This window comes from Lissotriton vulgaris, chromosome 11 (genome assembly GCF_964263255.1).
Source record: "Lissotriton vulgaris chromosome 11, aLisVul1.2, whole genome shotgun sequence".
Classification (NCBI taxonomy): domain Eukaryota; kingdom Metazoa; phylum Chordata; class Amphibia; order Caudata; family Salamandridae; genus Lissotriton; species Lissotriton vulgaris.
Genome location: NC_141699.1, coordinates 1,108,846,037 through 1,108,873,163, shown reverse-complemented (window position 1 = coordinate 1,108,873,163; position 27,127 = coordinate 1,108,846,037). Strand labels below are relative to the sequence as shown.

The 27,127-nt window shown below is 49.6% G+C and overlaps 1 protein-coding gene across 1 annotated transcript in view; it reads right to left on the bottom strand.

The window, feature by feature from the left end:
• Nucleotides 1–26,483, bottom strand: part of LOC147684254 (putative cation-transporting ATPase 13A4) — a 356,830-nt gene extending 330,347 nt beyond the window's left edge. Inside the window, exon 1 of the mRNA XM_086944652.1 lies at nucleotides 26,354–26,483. Within this exon, the coding sequence (XP_086800778.1) occupies nucleotides 26,354–26,416 (63 nt within the window). The 5' untranslated portion in view covers nucleotides 26,417–26,483. The remainder of the gene's footprint in view (nucleotides 1–26,353) is intronic.
• Between the last annotated feature and the right edge of the window lie 644 nt (nucleotides 26,484–27,127).

The window sequence follows — 27,127 nt, the reverse complement described above, 5'->3', positions numbered from 1 at the left end:
GAGGAGAAGAGACAAAGAATCGATGGAGGGAGAGAGAGAAAAGAAGGGAGGGAGGAAACTGCAAGAGAGGAGAGGGAGCGAGAAGAGAGAGAATGCAGACACCTGAAGGACAAGAAGAGACACACGTCAGAGGAGAAGAGACAAAGAATCGATGGAGGGAGAGAGAGAAAAGAAGGGAGGGAGGAAACTGCAAGAGAGGAGAAGGAGCGAGAAGAGAGAAAATGCACGAGAGCACAAGAGACAAAGAATCGATGGAGGGAGAGAGAGAAATGAAGGGAGAGAGGAAACTGCAAGAGAGGAGAGGGAGCGAGAAGAGAGAGAATGCAGACACCGTGAAGGACAAGAAGAGACACACGTCAGAGCAGAAGAGACAAAGAATCGATGGAGGGAGAGAGAAAAGAAGGGAGGGAGGAAACTGCAAGAGAGGAGAAGGAGTGAGAAGAGAGAGAATGCAGACACTGTGAAGGACAAGAAGAGACACACGTCAGAGGAGATGAGACAAAGAATCGATGGAGGGAGAGACAGAAAAGAAGGGAGGAAGGAAACTGCAAGAGAGGAGAAGGAGCGAAAAGAGAGAGAATGCAGACACCGTGAAGGACAAGAAGAGACACACGTCAGAGGAGAAGAGACAAAGAATCGATGGAGGGAGAGAGAGAAAAGAAGGGAGGGAGGAAACTGCAAGAGAGGAGAGGGAGCGAGAAGAGCAAGAATGCAGACACCGTGAAGGACAAGAAGAGACACACGTCAGAGGAGAAGAGACAAAGAATCGATGGAGGGAGAGAGAGAAAAGAAGGGAGGAAGGAAACTGCAAGAGAGGAGAGGGAGCGAGAAGAGAGAGAATGCAGACACCGTGAAGGACAAGAAGAGACATGCGTCAGAGGAGAAGAGACAAAGAATCGATGGAGGGAGAGAGAGAAAAGAAGGGAGGGAGGAAACTGCAAGAGAGGAGAGGGAGCGAGAAGAGCAAGAATGCAGACACCGTGAAGGACAAGAAGAGACACACGTCAGAGGAGATGAGACAAAGAATCGATGGAGGGAGAGACAGAAAAGAAGGGAGGAAGGAAACTGCAAGAGAGGAGAAGGAGCGAAAAGAGAGAGAATGCAGACACCGTGAAGGACAAGAAGAGACACACGTCAGAGGAGAAGAGACAAAGAATCGATGGAGGGAGAGAGAGAAAAGAAGGGAGGGAGGAAACTGCAAGAGAGGAGAGGGAGCGAGAAGAGCAAGAATGCAGACACCGTGAAGGACAAGAAGAGACACACGTCAGAGGAGAAGAGACAAAGAATCGATGGAGGGTGAGAGAGAAAAGAAGGGAGGAAGGAAACTGCAAGAGAGGAGAGGGAGCGAGAAGAGAGAGAATGCAGACACCGTGAAGGACAAGAAGAGACACGCGTCAGAGGAGAAGAGACAAAGAATCGATGGAGGGAGAGAGAGAAAAGAAGGGAGGGAGGAAACTGCAAGAGAGGAGAAGGAGCAAGAAGAGAGAGAATGCAGACACCTGAAGAACAAGAAGAGACACACGTCAGAGGAGAAGAGACGAAGAATCGACGGAGGGAGAGAGAGAAAAGAAGGGAGCGAGGAAACTGCAAGAGAGGAGAAGGAGCGAGAAGAGAGAGAATGCAGACACCGTGAAGGACAAGAAGAGACACACGTCAGAGGAGAAGAGACAAAGAATCGATGGAGGGAGAGAGAGAAAAGAAGGGAGGGAGGAAACTGCAAGAGAGGAGAGGGAGCGAGAAGAGAGAGAATGCAGTCACCGTGAAGGACAAGAAGAGACACACGTCGGGAGGAAACTGCAAGAGAGGAGAGGGAGCGAGAAGAGAGAGAATGCAGACACCGTGAAGAACAAGAAGAGACACACGTCAGAGGAGAAGAGATGAAGAATCGACGGAGGGAGAGAGAGAAAAGAAGGGAGGGAGGAAACTGCAAGAGAGGAGAAGGAACGGGAAGAGAGAGAATGCAGACACCGTGAAGGACAAGAAGAGACACGCGTCAGAGGAGAAGAGACGAAGAATCGATGGAGGGAGAGAGAGAAAAGAAGGGAGGAAGGAAACTGCAAGAGAGGAGAGGGAGCGAGAAGAGATAGAATGCAGACACTGTGAAGGACAAGAAGAGACACACGTCAGAGGAGAAGAGACAAAGAATCGATGGAGGTAAAGAGAGAAAAGAAGGGAGCGAGGAAACTGCAAGAGAGGAGAAGGAGCGAGAAGAGAGAGAATGCAGACACCGTGAAGGACAAGAAGAGACACACGTCAGAGGAGAAGAGACAAAGAATCGATGGAGGGAGAGAGAGAAAAGAAGGGAGGGAGGAAACTGCAAGAGAGTAGAGGGAGCGAGAAGAGAGAGAATGTAGTCACCGTGAAGGACAAGAAGAGACACACGTCGGGAGGAAACTGCAAGAGAGGAGAGGGAGCGAGAAGAGAGAGAATGCAGACACCGTGAAGAACAAGAAGAGACACACGTCAGAGGAGAAGAGACGAAGAATCGACGGAGGGAGAGAGAGAAAAGAAGGGAGGGAGGAAACTGCAAGAGAGGAGAAGGAGCGGGAAGAGAGAGAATGCAGACACCGTGAAGGACAAGAAGAGACACGCGTCAGAGCAGAAGAGACGAAGAATCGATGGAGGGAGAGAGAGAAAAGAAGGGAGGAAGGAAACTGCAAGAGAGGAGAGGGAGCGAGAAGAGATAGAATGCAGACACCGTGAAGGACAAGAAGAGACACACGTCAGAGGAGAAGAGAGAAAGCATCGATGGAGGGAGAGAGAGAAAAGAAGGGAGGGTGGAAACTGCAAGAGAGGAGAGGGAGCGAGAAGAGATAGAATGCAGACACCGTGAAGGACAAGAAGAGACACACGCCAGAGGAGAAGAGACAAAGAATCGATGGAGGGAGAGAGAGAAAAGAAGGGAGGGTGGAAACTTGTAAAGCCATGCGCCACATGAAACCGTGTCATGGTTTTGCTAAAGTGCTGCACACTGAAAAACATAACGGCTTCTAGGCGCAGCCGAGGCTGTGCTTTGATGCTTCTGGATGTTGAGTGCATCATTAAGTATATTAATAGATTCCGGTTTGTTGTGTAATGAAACCCCCATTGCATCTCTGAGCACCAAGACGGAACGTTGTGAAATCATTTACAGGATATAATTACATCCTGTGTATATGTAGACACAAATGAGATGTCGCATGCCAACACACCCATGTTTGCAATAGATAGCAGATGGTTCTGCGGGTGGCACCCCACCAGCGGCCCTGGCAGTGCCCCCCCTCCAACTCCAGCAGACAGACAGCTCCTCATCTCACATACATCAGCCCCTGACGGGTCCCACATCTGCAGCATTCCTTGCACAGTCTATATGGTGCACACAGGCATTTTTTCAGAAAGGCGGTAAACCACTTTGTCGGTGATTACGCAGCGGCTGCCACACGCGGGCCCAGGGGGGGTTGAGACATCACGGACGGAGGCAGCAGCACTCAGACAGTCTCGTGCAGAGTGATGGGGGCTGCACTTGTCACGTGACCTATTCACAGCCGAGCAAAATGAAACTTCACTGAATGAAAGCCAAAAACAAGGAGGAGGGGCCCTCACAGCTGTACAATGTGATGGCCAAACAAAACCTTCCCTGAGTGAAATCGCCAGGGACGGAACTAAGCAGGCAAAGGAGGGGCATTTTCAGAAATGGACCAATACCAAGCCGGCATTACTGAATGCTACAACTAGTAACCAATGGCAATCTGTGGATTTGCCAGAGCCCACAGAAGAGGATAGAACAGGTCGATCAAAGCTCGGCCTAAAAATAAGGAAACCCTTGAGCAATACAGCCAGTGCCCGCGGTTCAGCTAGGAACTGCACCCTTGACGGTACAGATCATCTGATCGAAGAGGTGGAGTCACTACGAAAGACCAATGTGTACTGACGGAGGACACGGTCTAGTGTCTCAGTCATGTTGTAATCTTACACTTAACACCCACCCACTACCAGGCGTCACAGGTCAGATGACCCTGGCCAATAAAAGGGGCTGAGCGCACGTGCTCAGGGCCCATTACCCATCCCCAGCCACTGTGCCCCTGTCTGCTTAGTGAGTGATTGTATGCATGCAGTATGAGGGCCTAGCGCCCCCACTCCAATCACCACACAATGTATCTTATCAGCTACCAGTGGCAAACCCAACCTGCCCAAACTAGCAGATATGTTCAAAAAGAAATCCTCATTGAACAGTGCATCTATGTCCAGAGATAGCACCGGTGCAACAATTCCTAGCACCCGGAGTGCCCATGTAACCCTGGGGTCCCAGAGACAAGTAAGCACCACAGCCAGCTAGGTCTCCTCCACCGAAAGCCTCTGCTGCACCTCGACTTCCCTTCAGCCATGAAGTCCACATCCTTTCCAGCATTACCTGTCTCAACAGGTTCCCCCCTTTGGCTACCAAAGAGCCGACTTTGGCACCTTGCATCGAAGCCCTTGTTCCTCCGCCAGCTCTATCTGCAGCACAAGTGAATAATGAGTGTGTAAATACTTTGCAGAGGCCTTCATCTAGTGCTGGTCAGGCATCACACCACCATAAAAAAATGGACAACACAACAAGGCTACTAGCTTCTCTCTCTACACAAATAATGATTATGCAGAGCAATCAATGCTGTTGTAAGTGCGCATGTCGCAAGGTTCCAGAAAGGCAACTCTACAGTTGCAGTAATGGTTTTAAATCTACTGGGAATGAGCTCCCTCTGAAGCCTTTCCCGCCTAATACATCGGCCCTCGATCATGCCGCCTCAAGTCTACCTTTTTTGTCGGGCTCAGCAGGATAAGGGTGGTTCAAACTCTTCTGTAAATGCCCTCTGGTTGCAGCCGACGCTGGAAGGCTCTATAACGACAGCTCTGGTGATCAAGTCTCCAGTTCATCTATTTAGTCCCCAACTCCCCTCTGTCCCTTATGTGGATGAACTCTCTACCAAAGCCATTCATGGGACAAGATATCCCTTAGCCAATAGTCGTCTGCGCAACTCTTGTAAAGCCATCTGGGGCACTCTCTCCTGCCTAGTGCTGAGGGAGCTACCGGAAGACTACTCAACATGACTCAGATACCCAAGCTAACCTTGAGCTCATTCGAGGATACTGGCTGATTGAGCAATAAAATGACACATTGGCTCAGGACCAAACGCAGCTGTCTTTCTATAGTCAGACCAGACATCGAATATTCCAAACGCTATAGTCCAGAAGTATCATCCTTTGGCTATATTTCTGTGATAATGAACGATGGTTCCTTGGTTGCCAATCTCATCAATTTTGAACTGAGCACGTGCCACCTTGAGGGATCAAACAGGACTAACATCAACCTAAAATTGCTCCCTCTCACAAGCAGCTCTACTCCTGGTAGCAGGAAGAGCCTCTGCAAACCCTGACCCTAGGTCCCATGCCTGGAAGCTCGGCCAGAGGTATCAAACTTCAATGCAATTGACGGACAACCTGACCTAGCTGAGCCTGTAGCAATGGCCGAGTGCCCAGCCAATGACACAGAAACTAGAAAAAGTACAGCTAGGACAGCTGGGCATGCATTCTGATGGGATTAGAGACTATTCTACCAGCTGTACCCCTGCTCCAGCAGTTCAACCTCCTGCAGCTCCACTCCCAAGGGTGCTCTGAACATTCGATCAAGTTTGTCTACATTCTCTTGGAACCTGCCTGGTATTAGACGTAAACTTGTAGATTCGGATTGGCTATCCTACATAAATAACAACCATGTTTCTGTGTTTCAGGAGACTTGGGCCACAGCCAGGGTGTGTATGGCTTTTCAACTCATAGTTTAGAAGTTCAGCCTATGGAGAAGCATGGGAATATATGACTTTACAACACAAACAATTACAACGCATGCCTTTACGAACACAGTTTTCACATCACCATTACAAAGCATGATTTTACAACGCGTGCCATTACAACACATTTTTAAAAACTACCATTACAACTCACACCATTACAACGCATACCATTACAACGCATACCATTACAATGTATGATACCTTTGGTGAAACAGTGGGGTAAGTGTTGGGTAGTGTAGGAGTAAAAACTACAATTCCAACTTCAGTGAGTGCAACAGTGGGTAAGTGTTAGATAGAGGAGGGGTAAAAAATACTAACCCCCCTCCAGTGAGAGAAACAGTAGGGAAAGTGTTGGATAGTGTAGGTGTTAGATCTCGTACCATTGATGTGAGTCTCCCTTCCATGTTTTGCTGTTGTTTCCTCTGTTTTTGATGTGTTTTTGCTGGTTAGATGCTTTGGGCACTGTGCCACCATTATTCAGTGCCACAGTGCAAGTGTTTCCTATGTTAAATTGATGTAATGGATAAGTGACTCCATAATTGGCTTATTTGATTTACTTGTCATACCCTAGTACAGTGCACCATGTTTGCCGAGGGCTTGTACGTCAAATGCTGCTGGTGGGCTTGAAGCACTGATCGTGCCACCCACAGAAGCAGCTTGTAAAATGTGGCTCAGGCCTGCCATTGCAGAGCCTGTGTGCAGTCTAGTACTGCCATGTAGAATTGGAAAGTGCACCCACTTACCAGTCCCTAAACCTTCCCTTTTCTCCATGTTAGACACCCTTAAGGTAGGCCATAGGGCTGGGTGCATTGTATGTGAAAGGTAGGACATGACCTGATGTGTGTAGCATGTCCTGATAGTGAATTACAGCCAATTTAGTTTTTCACTATTGCAAGGCTACCCGTCTCCATAGGCCTAGAATGGGCAGTTTGAGAATAACATCTTATAATCCTAACTGACCCAGGGAACATGGTAAAAAATTAACTTTTAGTATGCCTGAACTCGAAATTATAATACACTTCTTTTAGTGAAGTTGGTTTTAACATTCTGTTTGAAAATAGCACTTTTAGAAAGTAGGTATTTTCTTGCCTAACCATCCAAGCCTGCCTCTGCTAGGTTGTGTATTCCATGTCTGGGTTGTGAGTGACAGGGGCTGAGGGGGCTCCAGGAGACAGGGTGAGTCAGCACAAGGCTGAATAGACCTTTGGAAGTGGTGGGAGCAGGAGCACCAGGGCCTGAATAGAGCTGTGTGTGCCTTCCACAATGCTGGCTCCAACTCCTGTGGTGGGTCTGATGACCAGGGCCCACACTGACAAAGGAAGAAGTTGTGCACTGGCAGAATGCAACCAAAACTGGTTTGGACTCGGTACAGGACCCTCTGCCTTCAGAGGACAAAGGATTTACTGGTATAAATACTGGGGCCCAGGACTTTAGATCACTTCTGGGAATCAAGATGTACCTTTTGCCAAGGAGTAGAAGCAGAGAATCTGCAGGAGTTTTTAACTATCCCTATTCCAGTGTGTTGTTTGCTGGGGTTGGTCTGCAGTGATTTCTTTATTGCCAAGGAAAGGAGAAAATACTTTTATTGAAACTTGAATTTGAGCTTGCCTCCTGTCTGAAGTCTGCTTCCAGATGCTTGCCTGCATCTGGAACTTGCTGTTCTGGCTGCTACAGAAGGAAATTGCAAAACCGACGCCTGTGAGCGACGCCGTGATCTGCATTGGTGCTGTGAGCGCTGCTCCGACTTACAACGTAGACCCTACGCCGGCGGACGTGCCACATCGATGCCAGCAAGCAACATTGTAACCTGCCATAAGCTGTGAGCACTGCTCTGACTTTGCGATGTAGGCCCGAGGCCTGCTGCTCTGCCGCATCGACTCTGAAGCCGACATCATCGTGAAGCCTATCCTCGACGTGGGTGGTCAAGTATCCATCGACACCGTGACATCCTACAGAACCATGGTTTTTGTGCCATTGTGAAGTCACCTCCTCTCCGGTAAGGAACTGATGCCTCTCTGCTTTGCGGAAGCATCGAGGACCTGATGCGTCGCCTCCCCCAAAGCAAGGAACCAAAGCCGCACAGCGCCAACGATGCTGCATCTCCCCTACGCCGCAAGCTGTCTTTGTATTCGCTTTTTCCAAGGTACTGTTATTTGTGGATCTGTTTTGACTCTAGGCTCGACGCCGCGCACCTCGCGGTCGGCGCCGTACTTTGGGATTTCTTTGACCTTGACATCGTGATAACTCCAGTTGGGGTTATATATTGCTAAAAACTGTGTTCAAGTGAATAACCTATTTTTAAGCTACTTACACCATCTTAAAGTATTATTTCTGATTACAGTATTGTGGATTTTTGACATTTGAGTCTTATGTTAATTCTATATAAAGAATACTTATTTTTATAAAACCTGTGTGGTGTCCATCTGTAGTGTTTTCACTGTATTATTGTATGTGTTCACAAATGCTTCACACACTGCCTTTGAGATAAACCTGCCTGCTCGTGCCAAGCTACCAAGGGGGTGAGTAGGGATTATTTAGGAGTGTAGCCCCATTACCATGACTAGAAGCAAGGGTTCCTTACTTGGCCAAAGGTACCTACTTCGGCCAACTAGAGACCCCCAGTTCTAACATTAGTGGCCAGCGGTGGGATTTGGACTTGCATTTGTGACTCATATACAGTGATTGGTGTACGCTACTAGTGAGTGCAGACCAAACGCAACCACATACACTTTGGCAGAATCCCTTTTCCTTAGAACTGTTATTTTTTGCTAAAGACTACCAATTTTTATTGCCATGAGTCCACCAGCATCCAATACCTCGATGAATCTAGATTTTGAGGAAGATAGGCTCGATACCTATAATGCGAAACAGCTGAAAGCCTTCTGTAGAAAATTTAAAGTTGCTACTCCAGGCCTCACAAAGAAGGATGAGTTCCACAAGGCACTGAGGGCCTGGGTGGAAGCAATAAATTCCTCTGAGAATGTGGAGCACCCTGTGGTGGACGCAGAGGAGGCAGAAGGGCAGCTAGATGGGCCAGTGGGCCCAGGAGGGGAGAAAGTACCTACTCCGCCAGGGAGCAGGGTTTCTTCCAAAGACCTGTCCCCAGGAGAGCTGGTGGATAGGGAGAGAAATAGAAGGCATAGAATGAAGCTGGCCGGTCTCAAAATGAAGGGTCAAAAGGACCTAGAGAATAAGCAGCTGGAGTTTGAAAATAACAGGTTAGCCTTAGAGAGAGAGAGAATGAGATTAGAGCATGAGAGAATATTGGGGGAGTTGGAGGTCAAAGCTAAAAACTTAGAAATTAATCCCTCAGGTGGTAGCGCACCATCTGTGCCTTCAGAAGGCAGGGTATATATCCCCAAGGATGTCATCGAAGATTTCCATAAGCATGAAGATATTGGGCAGTGGTTTGCAGCCTATGAAATAGCAATGTTGGCCCACCGGGTCCCTGAGAAGGATTGGGTAGTGGAGTTGTGGGGCCGCTTTGTGAGTGAGGGGCGGGATACTTTGTTAGACCTGCCTGTTGAGAATAGGTATGCCCACATGAAGGAAGCCCTGATGACAAGGTTTGGGTTGACCTCTATAGACAGAGGTTCAGGAATTGTAAAAAGCTGGAGGCAACCACTTGGGTAGATTGTGTATCTTTCTTTTGTAGAACTATGGATGGTTGGGTGAAGGGTAGCAAAGTGAGCACTTTTGAGGAGCTCTATGATTTGTTTGCATGTGAACACTTGTCTGGTAATTGTTTTCCAGAGCTTCGCCAGCACCTTATTGATAGCAAGCTAACTAACCCTAGGAAGCCTGCTGGGGAGGCGGACCGCTGGGTGAGTACCCGGGTCCACAAGAGTCATGTGGGAGACTCCGCTAAGGGTAGGCAGGGTCCCCAGCAGAAGAGTAGGGGGGACAAGGGTAAACAAAGGGAGTTCCAGAAAGGGCCCCAAAGTAATTCCCAAGGGAACCAAGGTAAGGGTTCCCAGCCTTCCCCTGAGAAGAAGTCAGAGCCCCGGCAGGTGAACTTGTGCACAGGGGGATCCCTACCTGCTTTCAGTGTAAGCAAGTGGGATACTATTGGTATGATCCCCTGTGTCCCCAAAAGGGTCAGTATGCACCACACCGTCACATGGCAAGTGTAGCCCTGGGAGGGGAGGAGATGGGTGCCCAGGTGGGTGGGATCCTGCAGAAATTTCCCTTGTCTCTTTAGGAGATTGTGAGATGGTCCCTAGGACCCAGCTGCCTGATAACACTAAAACATACAGGCAGTGAGTGACCATCAATGGCCATAGGGTGGATGCCTCGAGAGACAGCAGGGCCAGTTTGACTGCTGTCAGTTGTAGGCTGGTGTCTCAGCAGCAGTTGATCCCCCATGCATTCTTCCCTGTAGTTGCCGCAGACAACTCTACTATCTACTGGGAGAATGACCTTCTGTATAGTGAGCCTAAGGCTGCTGAGCCTGGGTCAACCCATGTGCTGGTGGTACCCCAGTGATTCAGAGCCTTCTACTGGGTTTGGCTCATCATGTACCTTTAGCTGGACATCTGGGGCAGGATAAGACCTTTGAAAGGCTTGCCACCCACTTTTATCGGCCCCAGATGTGCAAGAGTTCAAGCACTCATTGTAGGACTTGTCAAACTTTCCAGGCAAGTGGGAAGAGTGGGAGGGAGCACAAGGCTCCTCTCCAGCCTTTTCTTGTGGTCAGAACCCCTTTGACTAGGTGGGGATTGACATTGTGGGGCCTCTGAACCCCAAGACAGCCATGTACAACAGATTTATCCTGGTCTTGGTGGACCATGCTACCCGGTACCCGGAAGCCATCCCTTTCAGGACAGTGATGGCCCCCGTGGTGGGACGTGCACTGATGGTGATTTTCTCCTGTGTGGGGTTCCCTAGAGAGGTGGAATCAGATTATGATACAAACTTCATTTCTAAGTACATGAAGTCCCTGTGACAGGAGTGTGGAGTAACTTACAAGTTCACCACTCCTTACCACTCTCAAGGAAATGGGCTGGTATAGAGCTTCTACCGGACCCTCAAAGGCATGATTTTGGGTCTTGAAGAATCTATGAGGTGTAAGTGGGACGTCCTCTTGCCATGCCTTCTGTTTGCTTACCATGAGGTGCCACAGAAGTCCTTAGGTTTCAGTCCCTTTGAACTGCTGTTTGGACACCCGGTAAGAGGACCTCAGAGTCTGGTTAAGGAAGGGTGGGAGGAAGCTCCGAGGAAACCTCCCCAGGATGTATATACCTACATGCTGGCCTTCAGGAACCAAACTAGGCGATTCAGACAACTCGCTCAGGCGAATCTGAAAGCCAGCCAGGAAGAGATGAAGCGGTGGTACAATCAGCATGCCACTCTGATTGAGCTTCAGCCTGGTCAGAAAGTTTGGTTCATGGCCCCAGTGGAGCCCTGTGAACTCCAGGATAAGTGGACCGGACCATTTGAGATTGTAGAGTGCCAACGTGATGTTACCTACATGGTGGACTTGCGATCTCCCAGGAACCCTTTGCGAGTCCTACATGTCAACCGCCTTAATCCCCACTTAGAAAGGTCCGAAGTGGGCATGCATCTAGCAACAGATGCTGGAATGGAGTACAACACTGATCCTCTTCCTGACCTCCTGTCTGCAACAGAGCAAGATGGGTCAGTGGATGGTGTTATGCTCTCTGCCGCACTGACCCCTGAGCAGCAGAATGATTGTTGCCAACTTTTGGGGCAATTCTCTAGTTTGTTCTCCCTGGTTCCTTGTGTCACTGAGTGGTGCCTCCATGATGTGGACACTGGGGACAGTCCTCCCGTTAAGCACAATGCTTCCAGGTTGACTGACAGGGTCAGAGCTTACATTAAGGAGGAGGTCTCCAAGATGTTTGCCTTAGAGGTGATTGAGTCCTCTAACAGCCCTTGTGCCAGCTCAGTGCTCTTGGTCCCCAAGGCTGCTGCACCTGGTGTCACACACGAACTTCGGTTCTGTGTGGACTACCAGGACTGATGCATACCCCATCCCCAGAGCTGATGAGCTCAGTGATCGGCTAGGGGCTGCACGGTACTTCAGTACATTTGATTTGACATCTGGGTACTGGCAGATCACCTTGACTGATAGTAAGTAAGTAAATAGTTTATTTGTACATGATTAATTAAAATCTTTACAAAAACAATAAGATATTGCTAAAAATTGTTAAAAAGTTCATTTGTGTGCAATTTCCTCAGTTTGCAAGTTTGATTAATATCAGTTCATAATTGTCCATAAAATGTTTCAATGGTCGTCAGGCGCTCTTGTTTCTTTTTTCTGCTAAATCAAAAAACTTTATGAGCCGGCAGTTTAATTTGGTATTGCTGGGGTTAAAGCACAGTTTAACAGCCTGCCTACATGTCATGACGCCATGTAATTTAAAAGAGGGCGTAATAAATTGTACCTCAAGTCCTTTCGTTTACGACAAATACATATCACATGGACAATGTCTTCCTTGTCAGCTTTACACAGGCGGCACTGCTGCGAAAAAAAAAATTCTTACCCAGTGGTAGATGCGGGATTACCGGAATTACGCCAAGGCGTAATTTTAAGAACTTTTATTTCGTTTTTAGATTCATACCAATGTTGAGATATGCTTGTGGCTGCATTCTTCCATAGTCACTGAGCGTGATCCAACCATGCGCTCTTTTTGTTAATGCCTCCTTGTCCTCAATAGATGAGATGATGCGTGCTGATTTTTTTGCAACTTTTTTGAAAGACAAGAGGTCTGTTGTGGTGCCTCAGAGGTCAGACAGCCCCAGGACTTGAAGTGAGTCAAATAGATAATCTCTAGCTGAGGATTTACGATGTCGGAGCAGCTCTTCCCATATGTTGGAGTTTAGAGAGCCAACCTCAGCGGTGTGAATCTTTTGCCATCTGGTAACATACGCACTCCGCCTTTCTAGTGTTTGTTTAAGAATACCGAATTCTAACCGGATCTGCACAGAGGAGACGTATCTTGGCAGGTTAAAGATAGCCCTGTATGAGTTAGCTATAACTATGTCCAGTAATGCGGCGTCCTTCCCTTGAAGGGATTCACTCCCATATGTGAGAGTCGGCTGTAACTTTGCGTGCAGAATCTGGAGAAGAGGGTTGAGAGTTCAATCAGGGAATTTGGCCTTTAAAGATTTTATGGCCAAGTAGGTCATGGTTCACTGTCCTCGTAAGGAGTCCAATTGAGGTTTAAATGAGTTCTTGGAGTCCAGAATTACTCCCAGATACTTATAGAGCCCAGGCATGGACTAGACTGACGCCTGAGTTACACTTGGAGCCCAGACATGGACTAGACTAACGCCTGAGGTACCCTTGGAGCCCAGGCATGAACTAGACAGCCGCATGAAATACACTTGGAGTCCAGACATATGGACTCGACTGACGCCTGAGTTACACCTGGAGTCCAGGCAGGGACTATACTGATGCCCGAGTTACACTCGGAGCCCAGTCTGGAACATGACTGATGCCTGAGATACACTTGGAGCCCAGGTATGGACTAGACTGACACCTGAGTTACACTTGGAGACTAAACGTAGACTAGACTGACACCTGAGGTACACTAGGAGCCCAGGCTTGGACTAGACTGATGCCTGAGTTACACTTGGAGACTAAACGTAGACTAGACTGACGCCTGTGTTACACTTGGAGCCTGAACGTGGACTAGACTGATGCCTGTGTTACACTTGGAGCCCAGGCGTAGACTAGACTGAGTTACACTCCGAGCCCAGGTGTGGACTAGACTGACGCCCGAGTTACACTTTGAGCCCAGGCATGGACTAGACTGATGTACGAGTAACACTTGAAGACCAGGCATGGACTAGACTGACGCACAACGGTACACCTGGAGTCCAGGCAGGGACTATACTGATGCCCGAGTTACACTCGGAGCCCAGTCTGGAACATGACTGATGCCTGAGATACACTTGGAGCCCAGGTATGGACTAGACTGACACCTGAGTTACACTTGGAGACTAAACGTAGACTAGACTGACACCTGAGGTACACTAGGAGCCCAGGCTTGGACTAGACTGACGCCTGAGTTGCACTTGGAGACTAAACGTAGACTAGACTGACGCCTGTGTTACACTTGGAGCCTAAACGTGGACTAGACTGATGCCTGTGTTACACTTGGAGCCCAGGCGTAGACTAGACTGAGTTATACTCCGAGCCCAGGTGTGGACTAGACTGACGCCCGAGTTACACTTTGAGACCAGGCATGGACTAGACTGATGTACGAGTTACACTTGGAGCCCAGGCAGGGACTAGACTGATGCCCGAGTTACACTTGGAACTCAGGCATGGACTAGCCGCCTGAGTTACTCTCGGAGCCCACGCACAGACTAGACTGCCACCTGAGTTACACTCAGAGCCCAGGCGTGGACTAGACTGACGCCTAAGTTATACTAGGAGCCCAGGCGTGGACTAGACTGACGACTGAGGTACACTTGCAGCCCAGGCAGGGACTAGACTGATGCCTGAGTTACACTTGGAGCCCTGGAAGGGACTGGACTGACACCTGAGTTACACTTGCAGACCAGGCATGGCCTAGACTGATGCCTGAGTTACACTTGGAGCCCAGGCGTGAACTCGACTGCTGCCTGCGTTAGACTTGGAGTCCAGGCATGGCCTAGCTGCCTGAATTACACTCGGAGTCCATGATCCGACTAGACTGAGGCCCTAGTTACACTCTGAGCCCAGGCGTGGACTAGACTGACACCTGAGTTACACTTGGAGTCCAGGATCGGACTAGACTGATGCCTGAGGTACACTAGGAGCCCAGGCGTGGACAAGACTGATGCCTGAGTTACACTTGGAGCCCAGGCTGGACTAGACTGATATTGAGTTACACTCGGAGCCTAGGTGTGGACTAGACTGATGCCCGAGCTCCACTCAGAGCCCAGACATGGACTAGACTGACTCCTGAGTTTCAATTGGAGCCCAGGCAGGGATTAGACTGATGCCTGAGTTACACGTGAAGCTCAGGCATGGACTCAACTGCTGCCTGAGTTGCACTTGGAACCCAGGCCTGGACTAGACTGACGCCTGAGTTACACTTTGAGCCCAGGCATGGACTAGACTGATGTCCGAGTTACACTTGGAGCCCAGGTGTGGACTAGACAGTTGCATGAATTACATTTGGAGTCCAGACATATGGACTCGACTGATGCCCGGATTACACCCGTAGTCCAGGCAGGGACTACACTGATGCCCGAGTTACTCTCGGAGCCCAGTCTGGAACATGACTGATGCCTGACCTGGACTTGGAGCCCAGGCAGGGACTAGACTGACACCTGTGTTACACTTGGAGCCCAGGCGTGGACTAGACTGACGCCGGAGTTACACTTGGAGCCCAGGCATGGACTAGACTGACGCCGGAGTTACACTTTGAGCCCAGGCATGGACTAGACTGATGTCCGAGTTACACTTGGAGCCCAGGCATGGACTAGATTGACGCCTGAGTTACACTTGGAGCCCAGACATGGACTAGACTGATGTCTGAGGTACCCTTGGAGCCCAGGCATGGACTAGACAACCAGCAAGAATTACACTTGGAGTCCAGACATATGGACTCGACTGACGCCCGAGTTACACTCAGAGCCCAGTCTGGAACAAGACTGATGCCTGAGAAACACTTGGATCCCAGGCGTAGACTAGACTGAGTTACACTCGGAGCCCAGGTGTAGACTAGACCTATGCCCGAGTTACACTCGGAGCCCAGGCATGGACTAGACTGATGCCCGAGTTACACTTGGAGCCCAGGTGTGGACTGGACTGATGCCTGAGTTACACTTCGAGCCCAGGCAGAACTTGACTGACGCCCGAGTTACACTTGGAACTCCGGCATGGACTAGCCGCCTGAGTTACTCTCGGAGCCCAGGCACAGACTAGACTGCCACCAAGTTACACTCAGAGCCCAGGCGTGGACTAGACTGATCACAATGATGACCTGGCCTATTTTCTAGAACAGATCTAAGTGGACCTAGTATTTATCAGTAGCTATCACGACTTTGTGTGCTGCATGGGCAGTGAATCCTACACTGCCTACCTCATCAGGTCCCTGTTCTATTTGTAAAAATGTTCCTCGTTAGTGCAACCCAGTGCTAAGTGTAATCACTACAGTTCTAATTGTACACATAAGTGCCAATAAAGTGCCAAGAGTGCAAAAATAATGTGCAATGGTACGGTGTGCCTCACAGAAGTAACACCATGGGAGTCCACTGGTTGGTTGTCACCAGTGGACTCAGGTTCTCATCATCAGCCCACCTGTACCTTAAAGGAACACAAGAAATAAAGAAAATATGAATAATGATAATAGTGAAGTGCACGTGTGGTGAGTGTGCAGTACAACCAGTCGTGACTGTACTGGTTATAAGCACTGAAGTAGTGCTCTAAGTGCTAAAAATCTGACCCCATAAAGTGTATCCTAACATTTAGGAATCACTTTATTGTTTTCAAATGAGCTATTACCAACACTAGCTTATAACCTTTATTCTACGCTGAGGGTTGCCATGGTGTTACTTCCGTGAGGCACCCGTACCATTGCACATTATTTTAGCATTCTTGGCACTTTATTGCCACTTATGTGTACAATTAGAACTGTAGTGGTTCAAGATTTCTTTATTTCGGTTTATAAAAACCATAAAAACAATGCAAAATTCATAGTTAGACATGTTAAAATTATAAAATCTATACACATGATTGCAATCCAATATTTACAGAATGAGATAATTAAAATCTTAATACAAAACAGAATAAAAATGGGTATCATAAGTCCATAAGCCAGCCACAATTTGAGACCGTCCACAGCGCATTATTAAAAAAAGGTTTGGTTTTTGGGCGATTTCACCCTGCAAATAAATTTAACTAGGGGAGTCTCTTTTTGTTTAGACGAGCTGCCGCCACCAAAAAACTAGCTACACTGTAGGTGACCTGGACGGAATCAAGCATTTGTAGATGTAGGAGGGCAGGCCTCACCGGAACAAAATTTAGTTCCCTCAGGATTGGATTAAAAAAAAAATTCTGGGCCACAACATAATGCTCACAGAACATCACTAGGTGGAGCGTATCCTGTGGGGAAAAACTATCACAGGTGCATGGTGGAGGGTCTTCTGGATTCCCCCATTTAGGATAAATGCCCAACGTGAGGTGAATGAGATTAAACCTGAATCTGACCAGAAGGAAGCAATGGTATGGCTTGGTCACATACTTCAGGTACGGTTCCATGACTGGAGAGATAGCCAGACCATAGATTGATCTCACTGTCGGTTTCCTAAGTTCAACCTCCTCCCTCTCTAACTCCAGCAAATTACAAAAGTTGTGCTCGATCCACCCCACATCCTCATTCCTTAGGCCCTGCGGTGATAGATACATTTACGGACGCCCAAGCTTAACGCATGCCGCTCTAACATACGAAAGCCAGGGTATTCTATCCGCTTTTCTAGGGCCACACAGTCCTTGAGTATCAGGTGGTTTAACGTAATCTCCTCATTCAACCAGGTTTTGACCCAAAGTAACAGCGGGGCCATTTTCAGATGGTCAGAAACATACCCCAACACACACTTCACTGTGAATGGAAAATGTGGGGGATTAATGGGGTGAGTGACAAAAGTGATCTAACTAATTTATTTTCTACGATTTGGAACCCAGGTGATGGCACATAGCCCCAGATGTCAGACCCGTATGAGGCAATTGCCATACACTTAGACTCATAGATCCTAATCATAGCCTCCATGGGTCTTGCTCCCAGTTTCTTTGAGAAGTTCAGGAGAGCTGTGGTAGATCTTGCAACCACATTGTTCTTAAGCTTCAACTGAGGACTCCAGTTCCCCCTCTCATCAAACACAACTCCCAGGTAACAAAAAAAAGGCACCCTTGAAATTTCAGTGCCATTACATGTGAATGTTTTAACCTTCATGTTCCTTTTGCGTATTCCAGTCACCATTACATGGGATTTTGAGGTATTCATTTGTAAGTCCAGGGCTTCCATAAAAGTAACGAAGTGATCTAACAATCTCTGCAACCCCATGCCTGTACGTGCAAGTAGGATGGCATCGTCCGCGTACAGGAGAACCGGGATGCCCGACCCGCCCATACGCGGAACGTCCAGGGTGGCCAGGTCCAGGGAATTACCCAGGGTGTTTATGTAGATAGTAAATAGAAGAGGGGCCGGAATACAGCATTGTCTGACCCCTCTTCCCAAGCTGAATTGCTCAGTACACCTGCCATCCCTTGTTACTCGAACGGAAGCCGACAGGTTTCGATGGAGATCACTTAAAAAATTAACCAAGGAAGCATCTATTCTAGACCCATATTGAACGATTAACTAAATCGAATGCAGAAGATAGATCCATGAAACCCAAGTATAAAAGTCCCTCCTTCACCACAGTGTATTTACTAATAGTAAAATGCAGATTTAAGCATTGATCCATGGTCCCCCTGTGAGCTCTAAAACCATACTGGAGATTAGAGAGGACCCCACTCCTCTCAAGCCAATCCCCCAGTCTCTGTAAGATGACTCTGCCCAAGATCTTGACGGCAGAGTCCAGCAGGGAGATCAGCCTATAGCAAGCGTGGTCCCCTCTGTTCCCCTTCTTAAAGATGGGGACAATGATGGAGGATGACCAGGAGGACGGAAAACCTGCGGTGGGTATTGCATTAAAAACATTACTTAAAATTTTAGACCAAAATTGTGGGTACAAGATATACAAGTCTGCGGGGACCCCGTCAGGGCCCGGGGCCTTATGTTTACTTGTGTCTTTTATCGCCCTTTCCACCTCAGAGGTATTAAACTTGATGGGCATAGTGCTTCGGACCACAACAGTGTCAGGGGGAGATAAGGCCCCATTCTCTGTGTCGTAAATATTTTTGAAATGCTCAAGCCAGCTCTCGTCGGCAATTACACAGTCCATGTCTGATTTCCCATCCTCTGTAAAAAAGGATTGATTAATAATGGCCCAGAATTTCTTGCTATCCCTAAGCACATCTGTGGATTGTAGACTATCCCAGGCCTCTTCCTTCATTTGGTGCTTTCGTGTTGCAAGTGCAGATTTATATTCCTTGCGAAGATTCGCCACTACTGCTTTATTCCTGGGTATGTGTTTCAGTGCTTTAAGTAGGGCACCATGGGTGAGGAAACACTTTTTATCAAACCATTTACGGGCCTTCCCACAATGTGCGCGACCACTAGACTCCAATTTCTTAGAGATCTGCCTGCAAACCTCAACATAAGCGGCCACAACCTCGGCCCCTGATGAGGTAGCATCTAAGCAGATTGCCATTTTAGCCTCAGTTTCCTGTGCGAGTTCCTCAAAAAAGGCCTCTGGAATGATCTTGTCCCACTTGATCCGCCTACCCTGATCCCTGGTTAGCAGGTGCCTTGGTGCCTCAACTCCTAAGTCCCTTCCAGACATAAAGCTTACAAGGTCCACTACCAATAAAACCGGGTTGTGGTAACAAAAAATTGCGGTCACTACCCTATAAGCCAAAGTTTTAGCCAACACCCCAGGACAGTGGTTCCCAAACTTTTTTGACCCGTGGCTCCCTTGATCTAATTGGCAGTTGGCCGTGGCCCCCCCCCCATTTTTTTACCGGTGGACGGGTGGGTGGGGATGTAAGCCCGACCTCGGGAGTAATTTGTTGTTTTGCCTGCTTTCGTTGTGCCCTCAGACTACCCTTCTGTCCGTGCCTGCCCCCATACCACTGACTACCCCTTCTGTCCATACCTGCCCCCGTGCACTCAGACTGCCCCCTCTGTCCATGCCTGCCCCCGCGCCCTCAGACTGCCCCTTCTGTGCATGCCTCCTTTCTTCGTGCACTCAGTCTGCTCCTTGTGTCCATGACTGCTCCATTTGTACCCCTGATTGCCCCGTCTGGCAATGCCTGCTCCCACTGTGCTTTCAGACTTCCCCTTCTGTCCATCCCATCCCCCTTCGTGCTCTCAGACTACCTCGTATGTCCATGCCTTTCCTCCATGCCTGCTCCCTTTGTGCCATGAGACTGCCCCTTTCCTCCATGCCTGCTCCCTTTGTGCCCTGAGAATGCCCCTTTCCTCCATGTCTGCTCCCTTCGTGTTTGTGCCCTCTATCCATTATTCCATGCCTGTTGTCTTTGTGCCCTCAGACTCAGGCACGCAACACCCATTGGACTCACAGGGCTTCAGCCCCCGACATCAACCCCCCCATCCCCCCTTCCCCGGGTGTCAATCTGTGAAGCTGGCAGCTTAGAAACTGGATATGGACTGTGCCAAGTTTTTCATGGGGCTGGGATCCATTTGGGTGGGAAGAGGAGGGAGCTATGACAGAAGGCATTTCGTGTCGAGGCTGTGTTTTACAGATTCAGCGTGTTTGAATAGGGTTGACATCATGTCTGCTATTCAGCAGGAAGGGATGCGATCGGTCAAACCCCAGGAGACTATGTCCTTTTCGAATTTGATCCCTGAAATAGGTGTGATTCAGTTCAGCGAGGGTGTACGGTGCCTCCTGCACCCCTGCAGTCCAGTCCGTCCACTCCAAGGATATTTCAATGCCACTGCTTTCACAGTGTTAGAGGGCCCCCCGCTGTGGCCTGTGCTTCTGATATAGGAGCAGACAGGTGAGAGGCACCAGGTAAGCTAATATAGAGGTTGTGGAGAACGGAGACCTACCAGCACAGGGGGGAAATGACCCTGGGATGAGAGGAGCAACTGCAGTATCAGATGGGGTGGGAAGGGTAACTGCGATGCCAAGGAAAGAGGCACCTGGCAGGTGTACCCAGAAGGGACTTCAACGTTGGCCACACAAAGGAGAGAGGGACGTGTTGGAGGTTAGAAAAGCTGAGTTACGTTAATACTGGGGTGGGATGAAAGCCTCAAACCTGGTGTGAAATACGCATTAAAAAAAATCAGATGAGGGGCTTTAAGATGACCCGGGAAAAGAAACAGGAAGGATAACTTGGACTAAAACCGGCATTTTGTCGCTGAGCTCGTTGGCGGTGGGGTTGGCATGCTGGTTTGTGTGCTGTTGCACAAGAAAGGAACAATCACTGCGACATTGGCGAGGAGCAACAAGGCCCCTTGCTCCCCTCCCCCCCTCCTCCTCCCCTTCGTGTGTGGCAGCCCAGGATGAGACAGCATCCCGGGTGCACACACAGCCGCACCCGAACGCTTCACAGGTCTTTAAAAGACCATTTGCATGCTAATGAGGCCTTGCTGTTTTTTCACCCTGTCTAAGAGCCCCTGCAGCTCCACTCTGCATGTTGCCCACATCGTGCTGCGGTGCCCCTGGCAAGTCATAACGGTGCACCAGGGCGCCGCGGCGCACAGTTTGGGAACCACGGCCCCAGGAGATAAAAAAATGTAGTCGATGATAGTATTAGCACCCCTACCTATGAATGTTGGTGCTCTAACCTCACCTTTGCTCAAGCCTGGTTCAAGTAAGTTTAAATTGGAGAGGAGACCCTCAAGAGCATCTCCCTCCTTACTATGCTCAAAATGGGGCATCCCCTCCCCAGGCTCTCTTCCATATCCGTTGTTGTAACAGTCCCCCAAACAAGGATGAATGTTAAAATCTCCCAGGAAAACCATCTCTGGGACAGAAGTGCAATCATGTTTATAAGCTGACAAAAAATGTTCCAGGGTAATCAAATGCTCGTTCCAAGATGAGCCCTCCCTGGAACTATAAAAATTGATGATTAAAAATCTCTGATGGTCCGAAATGGACTTTTCAATTATAAGGGAGTTCCTAGGAGCAGATTCTACTTTCTGGAAAGCACCTACCAGGTTTAATGAAAACAGGGTGAGCAGACCCCCTTTGGGTCTTCCCGCTAATCCAGGTACTGCTGGGATAGAGAAGCTGAGGTAACCATCCAGTGAAAAACTGGACGATATATCCCAGGTCTCTTGAAGGGCTAGTATATCGTACTGTTTGACAAACTCCTGCCAGATCGGATCAGAGGCTTTAGAGCTAACTCCCGCCACATTCCAGGTGAGAATATTACATCTGGACCTCTGTAGGCTAGGCTCCCCCTGTCCTCAGCTAAAGTATCCAGCAGTCAAGGGGGAGAAACGATTAGTAAGACTAATGGCTACTGGGTTGGAGCCATCCTGTGACATAGGGCCAACTGAGCTAGAAGAATCCCTGACCACTCATCCGGACAGCCCTCGGCTGAGTCTTGGTTGTACGATGTTAGTGTGCTGCTGGTTGGAGGGACGTGAGGTGACACAGACGGGCCCCTCCCGCCGAGTCACCAGAGGTTTGCCAAAGGATCTTGTTAGCCTACCCGGGGAATAAAAAAGCCCAGAGGGAGGGGTGTGATGCAATCATTTGTCAAGTCTGAGGCATCCCAGAACAGCCTATGTGCGCTGTCATGATTATTAAAATTTACCACAACGCAATCCCCTGGGAAAATTTTAGGATGGTGCCCTACCCAGCTCACTCTCCTTGCCGCGATAACAGTGCGTGTAATGTCTGTACCTCCACTGCTGAACTCTGCGCAGCATTCCCTAGCCAAGGCCTTCAGGTCATTACTAGTTTCCCCATCACCAGCCGTTAATGGTCGCATCCCTGTAAAAACGGCCACCAAAGGAGCCGCCTCTGGGGGCAGATGCAAACATTTTGCTCTATGACGAGTCCCACTAGATACTTGATTGTTGATGTGTAAACCAGACCTACTGCCTCTGGGCCCCTCCACACTGCCCCCATGAACCTGAGTACTCTCACATAAAGCTTCCCTATGATTGTTAGCAATGTTACCACCTGGGTTACTAATATTACCAGATGGATGATTAACCAACTTCTCGTTAAGACTTGAAAATTGTTTGAGAAGGTTATCAATTATTTTACATTTAGCCAGAAGACCCGCTACACATTCATTTAAAGTGTCCACTATGTCCTTTGCCTCTGCTTCCAGAGCAGGTTCAAGTCTTTTTGTAAACAGTTCTTCCATGATGTCAGAAACGTGGTGCCTTAGAGTAGCAGCTTGGTGACTAGATTTCCCATGGGCAGTTTTCCTCTTGCCACCCTTTGCATGAGATCTTCATCTGCGCGTGGTCGTAAGCGAGGGGGCCAATAGGGTTGCGGTCTTTCTGGGAGGATGTGGAGGCGAAGGACTAAGAGGGGCTAACAGCGGGGCTGCTGGACGGGGGGTGTTTATGGTGACAATAGTAGGTTCCAAAGGCATGCACGGTGTATGTTCTGGGGAGAGTGCGGGGTCTATAACAGAGTTATTGTTAATAGGTTCAAGGCCAAGTTCCTTTTCCGCATGAGCTATTTTCTTGGTCAAAACCCCCACCGCAGAGGTCAGATATGAGAGAATTGAATCGGATTTCCGAGGAATCTTGACAACCTTACCTTCCTGGTCGCCCCGACATGTCTGTTTTCTCTTCCTCATGGCAGGTGTTGGAGGGGTGGCCCGACCCGACCTCTACTGACCCCTGATGGCCACAGATGGCCCACCCTCTGCCCGGGCTCAGCCCGGTGACGCGGGAGGAACAGCCCGTCTTTATGCGCCTCAGGGCGCGGGATTACGATGTGGCAAGCAGCGTCCCCGTCAGGCAGGCAGGGGACGCTGGGAATTGTAGTTTGTGCTTGTGCTCGCTCCCCCCTCTCTGCGACCGCGAGTCCAGGAGCGGCGGCGGGGGAGAGCGGAGGTGTGCGCGGGAGTCCGCGAGTCACCGGCAGTCAATGCAGCTGAGATAGGATGAAATGCCCCCGACGAGCTTGAATCCCCGCTCCACCGCAGGAGCAGCCCGTCTTTATGCGCCTCCGGGCGCGGGATTACGATGTGGCAAGCAGCGTCCCCGTCAGAACTGTAGTAATTACACTTAGCACTGGGTTGTACTAACGGGGAACATTTTTACAAATAGAACAGGGACCTGAAGAAGTAGACAGTGTAGGATTCACTGCCCATGCAGCACACAAAGTTGTGATTGCTACTGATAAATACTAGGTCCACTTAGATCTGTTCTAGAAAATAGGCCAGGTCCTCATTGTGTTTTGTTTCAGTGAGTGGGGGGCTAACCTGGCTTATATAGTACCCCTCAGGCTCCTTGGTGAATTTAGTGGACTAAACTGATGTCTGAGTTACACTCAGAGCCCAGGCGAGGACTAGACTGATGCCTGAGTTACACTCAGAGCCGAGATGTGGGCTAGACTGACGTCTGAGTTACACTCGGAGCCCAGGCACCGTCTAGACTAAGGCCCAAGTTACACTTGGAGCCCAGGCATGGACTAGACTGCCACCGGAGTTACACTCGGAGCCCAGGCGAGGACTAGACTGACGCCTGAGTTACACTTGGCACCCAGGCGAGGACTAGCTGCCTGAGTTACACTCTGTGCCCAGGCGACGACTAGACTGATGCCTGAGTTACACTCGGAGCCGAGATGTGGACTAGACTGACGTCTGAGTTACACTCGGAGCCCAGGCACCGTCTAGACTAAGGCCCAAGTTACACTTGGAGCCAGGCATGGACTAGACTGCCACCAGAGTTACACTCGGAGCCCAGGCGAGGACTAGACTGACGCCTGAGTTACACTTGGCACCCAGGCGAGGACTAGCTGCCTGAGTTACACTCTGTGCCCAGGCGACGACTAGACTGATGCCTGAGTTACACTCGGAGCCCAGGCGAGGACAAGACTGACGTCTGAGTTACACTTGGCACCCAGGCGAGGACTAGACTGATGCCTGAGTTACACTCGGAGCCCAGCCGAGGACAAGACTGATGTCTGAGTTACACTTGGCACCCAGGCGAGGACTAGCTGCCTGAGTTACACTCGGAGCCCAGGCGAGGACTAGCTACCTGAGTTACACTCAGAGCCCAGGCGAGGACTAGACTGATGCCTGAGTTACACTCGGAGCCCAGACACCGTCTAGACTAAGGCCCAAGTTACACTTGGAGCCCAGGCATGGACTAGACTGCCACCGGAGTTACACTCGGAGCCCAGGCGAGGACTAGACTGATGCCTGAGTTACACTTGGCGCCCAGGCGAGGACTAGCTGCCTGAGTTACACTCGGAGACCAGGCGAGGACTAGACTGATGCCTGAGTTACACTCGGAGCCCAGGTGAGGACAAGACTGACGCCCAAGGTACACTTGGAGCCGGACCTTTTAACACTTCTCAGGGCTCTGAAAACCCATTTATTTACATAGGCTCCTCTTTAAACAATTGAGACTATGAGTTGGTGTTCAGAGTGTATTAGTTCGTTAGCGCAAGGACACCCTAGGGTAATCACACACTTAAATAAAACTATTAGTTAATAAATAATCACAATCAGTAATGCATTGACCTGTCCACATAAAAAGAAACACGGTTCAGTGATCTGCGCGGTGCGCGCTGTTTGCAGCAGGCGCATTAACCCTCTGCACTACTTTGCCATAAGACAAAACCCCGCTCTCTCTCCAGCAGGAGCATTGATCACCAGCGTTATCCTGACATTTCGATTGTTGCCTGAAAACTGCTGGACACACAAGGAACTCTACAGAAGGTGTTTTCAAACCCAGAACTTATTTCTAAAACCAGCGCCCCCGAAAACTCAGCAACGGGTGCAGCTACACCGGTCGCACCGCCCTGAAGCCGGCCCCGACTACAAATAGATTCTCAGACATCCGAGTACAGAATTCTTCAGCCCACGGTCATTGAACTAAATTGCTCAAAAGATGAATCTTCTTTTTGGGATGGACAACCAAAGAACAACTTTGTTCAAGTTACCAACTGACTCTGAGACACCATGAGACACCATTTTTCAGCGTTGGGTTTTCAATAACAAACTGGTGCATTCTGGGAGCGGTAGTCGTGTTCATTTCAACTGAAACAACTGGACTACAAAGTCTGAAAGCAAGCCTTTATAAATGCGAATCCCGGGACTGGAGTACAGGGATCTTGGTGACATGGAGTCATTTGGTACCCTTATAGCTCATTCAAAGTTGTAAAATGACTGGGGTGGGGGGGCGTATTATCATTTCTGCTCCTAGATGACGTAATTGGAAACGTTGACTAAATGCTAACCCACTTCTATGAACCCATTCCCAAAATAAAGTAATATTTAGAGAGGGCATTTTTTTTTAGATAATTAACACTTCGCTAAAATTGTGTGATCCTGGGCAAATCTCATTATTTTTCCCTGTGCCTCTTTCAATGCCATTAATAGCAGCGCTTAGAAATAGGCTGAATTAAAACTTTCAAGCGCTCCATGAAATTAACTTTAGCATTTCGCTGACCCTGGACGTGCCTGGGACTCGGCTCGTGATGGGGGTCACATAATCCCCTCAATGAAAATGAACTGGGACAGTGGGCGCCCCCCAGCAGAGCCGTCCCGTTGCATCTGGGGGTGCAGGTGCAGCGCCTGAAGAATGTCCTAGCGCCAAGAGACTGAGGCAGAGAGGGTGACACAGCGCCTAGACTCCGGCGCAAAGAGAGGCAGAGAGGGTGACACAGCGCTTAGACTCCGGCGCCAAGAGAGGCAGAGAGGGTGACACAGCGCATAGACTCCGGCGCCAAGAGAGGGTGACACAGCGCCTAGACTCCGGCCCAAGAGAGGCAGAGAGGGTGACACCGCGCCTAGACTCCGCTCTTACCATCTCGTTCTCCTCCCCTTGGTTGAGCAAGTCATGGCGGTGCTTCTCGGGGTCCCTCTCCATCCCGGGGGTGCAGCTGCCCTCTCCCCGCTGCCTGGGAGAAGTCGGGCTCGGAAACCACGTCTCTTCGTCTTCTGCACCCTAGTTAATGAGTGTCCTTTCCACGCCCCTGAACACTTTTATTTTCCGAGCACACACCCTCCAAATTAATGACAACTCTTGGCGCCTCCAACTCCTCCCAAGACACAGGGCTCCTCCACTCCCTGTGTGTGCGTCCGGCAGGAACCCTGTGCCTGTAGAGGGACCCCTGTGTGTACCAGAGCCCTGTGCCTGTAGAGGGACCCCTGTGTGTACCTGAGCCTGTGTGCACCTGCTGGAGGGAGCCCTGGGGGCCCTGTAGATAGAGCCCTGTGTGTGCCTGAGCCCTGTGTGTGCATTTGGGGGGAGCCCTGTGTGTACTTGAGCCTTCTGTGCCTGTGGAGGTAGCCTTGGGTGCCCTTCATGTGCCTGTGACAGAGCCCTGTACACACCTGGAGCAGAGCCCTGTGCCTGTGGAGGAAACCTTGGGTGCACATATAAAGGGGGCGTGTGCGTGACTGAAGAGGGAGACCTGTTTATACCTGAGCCCTGTGTGCACCTCTGGAGGGAGCCCTGTATGCACCTGTAGAGTGAGCCCTGCGCGTGTCTGTGACAGAGCCCTGTGCGTGCCTAAGGAAGCCCTGTGTGCACCTCTGGAGAGAGCTGTTTATGCACCCTGTGAGAAGTTGGCCTGGC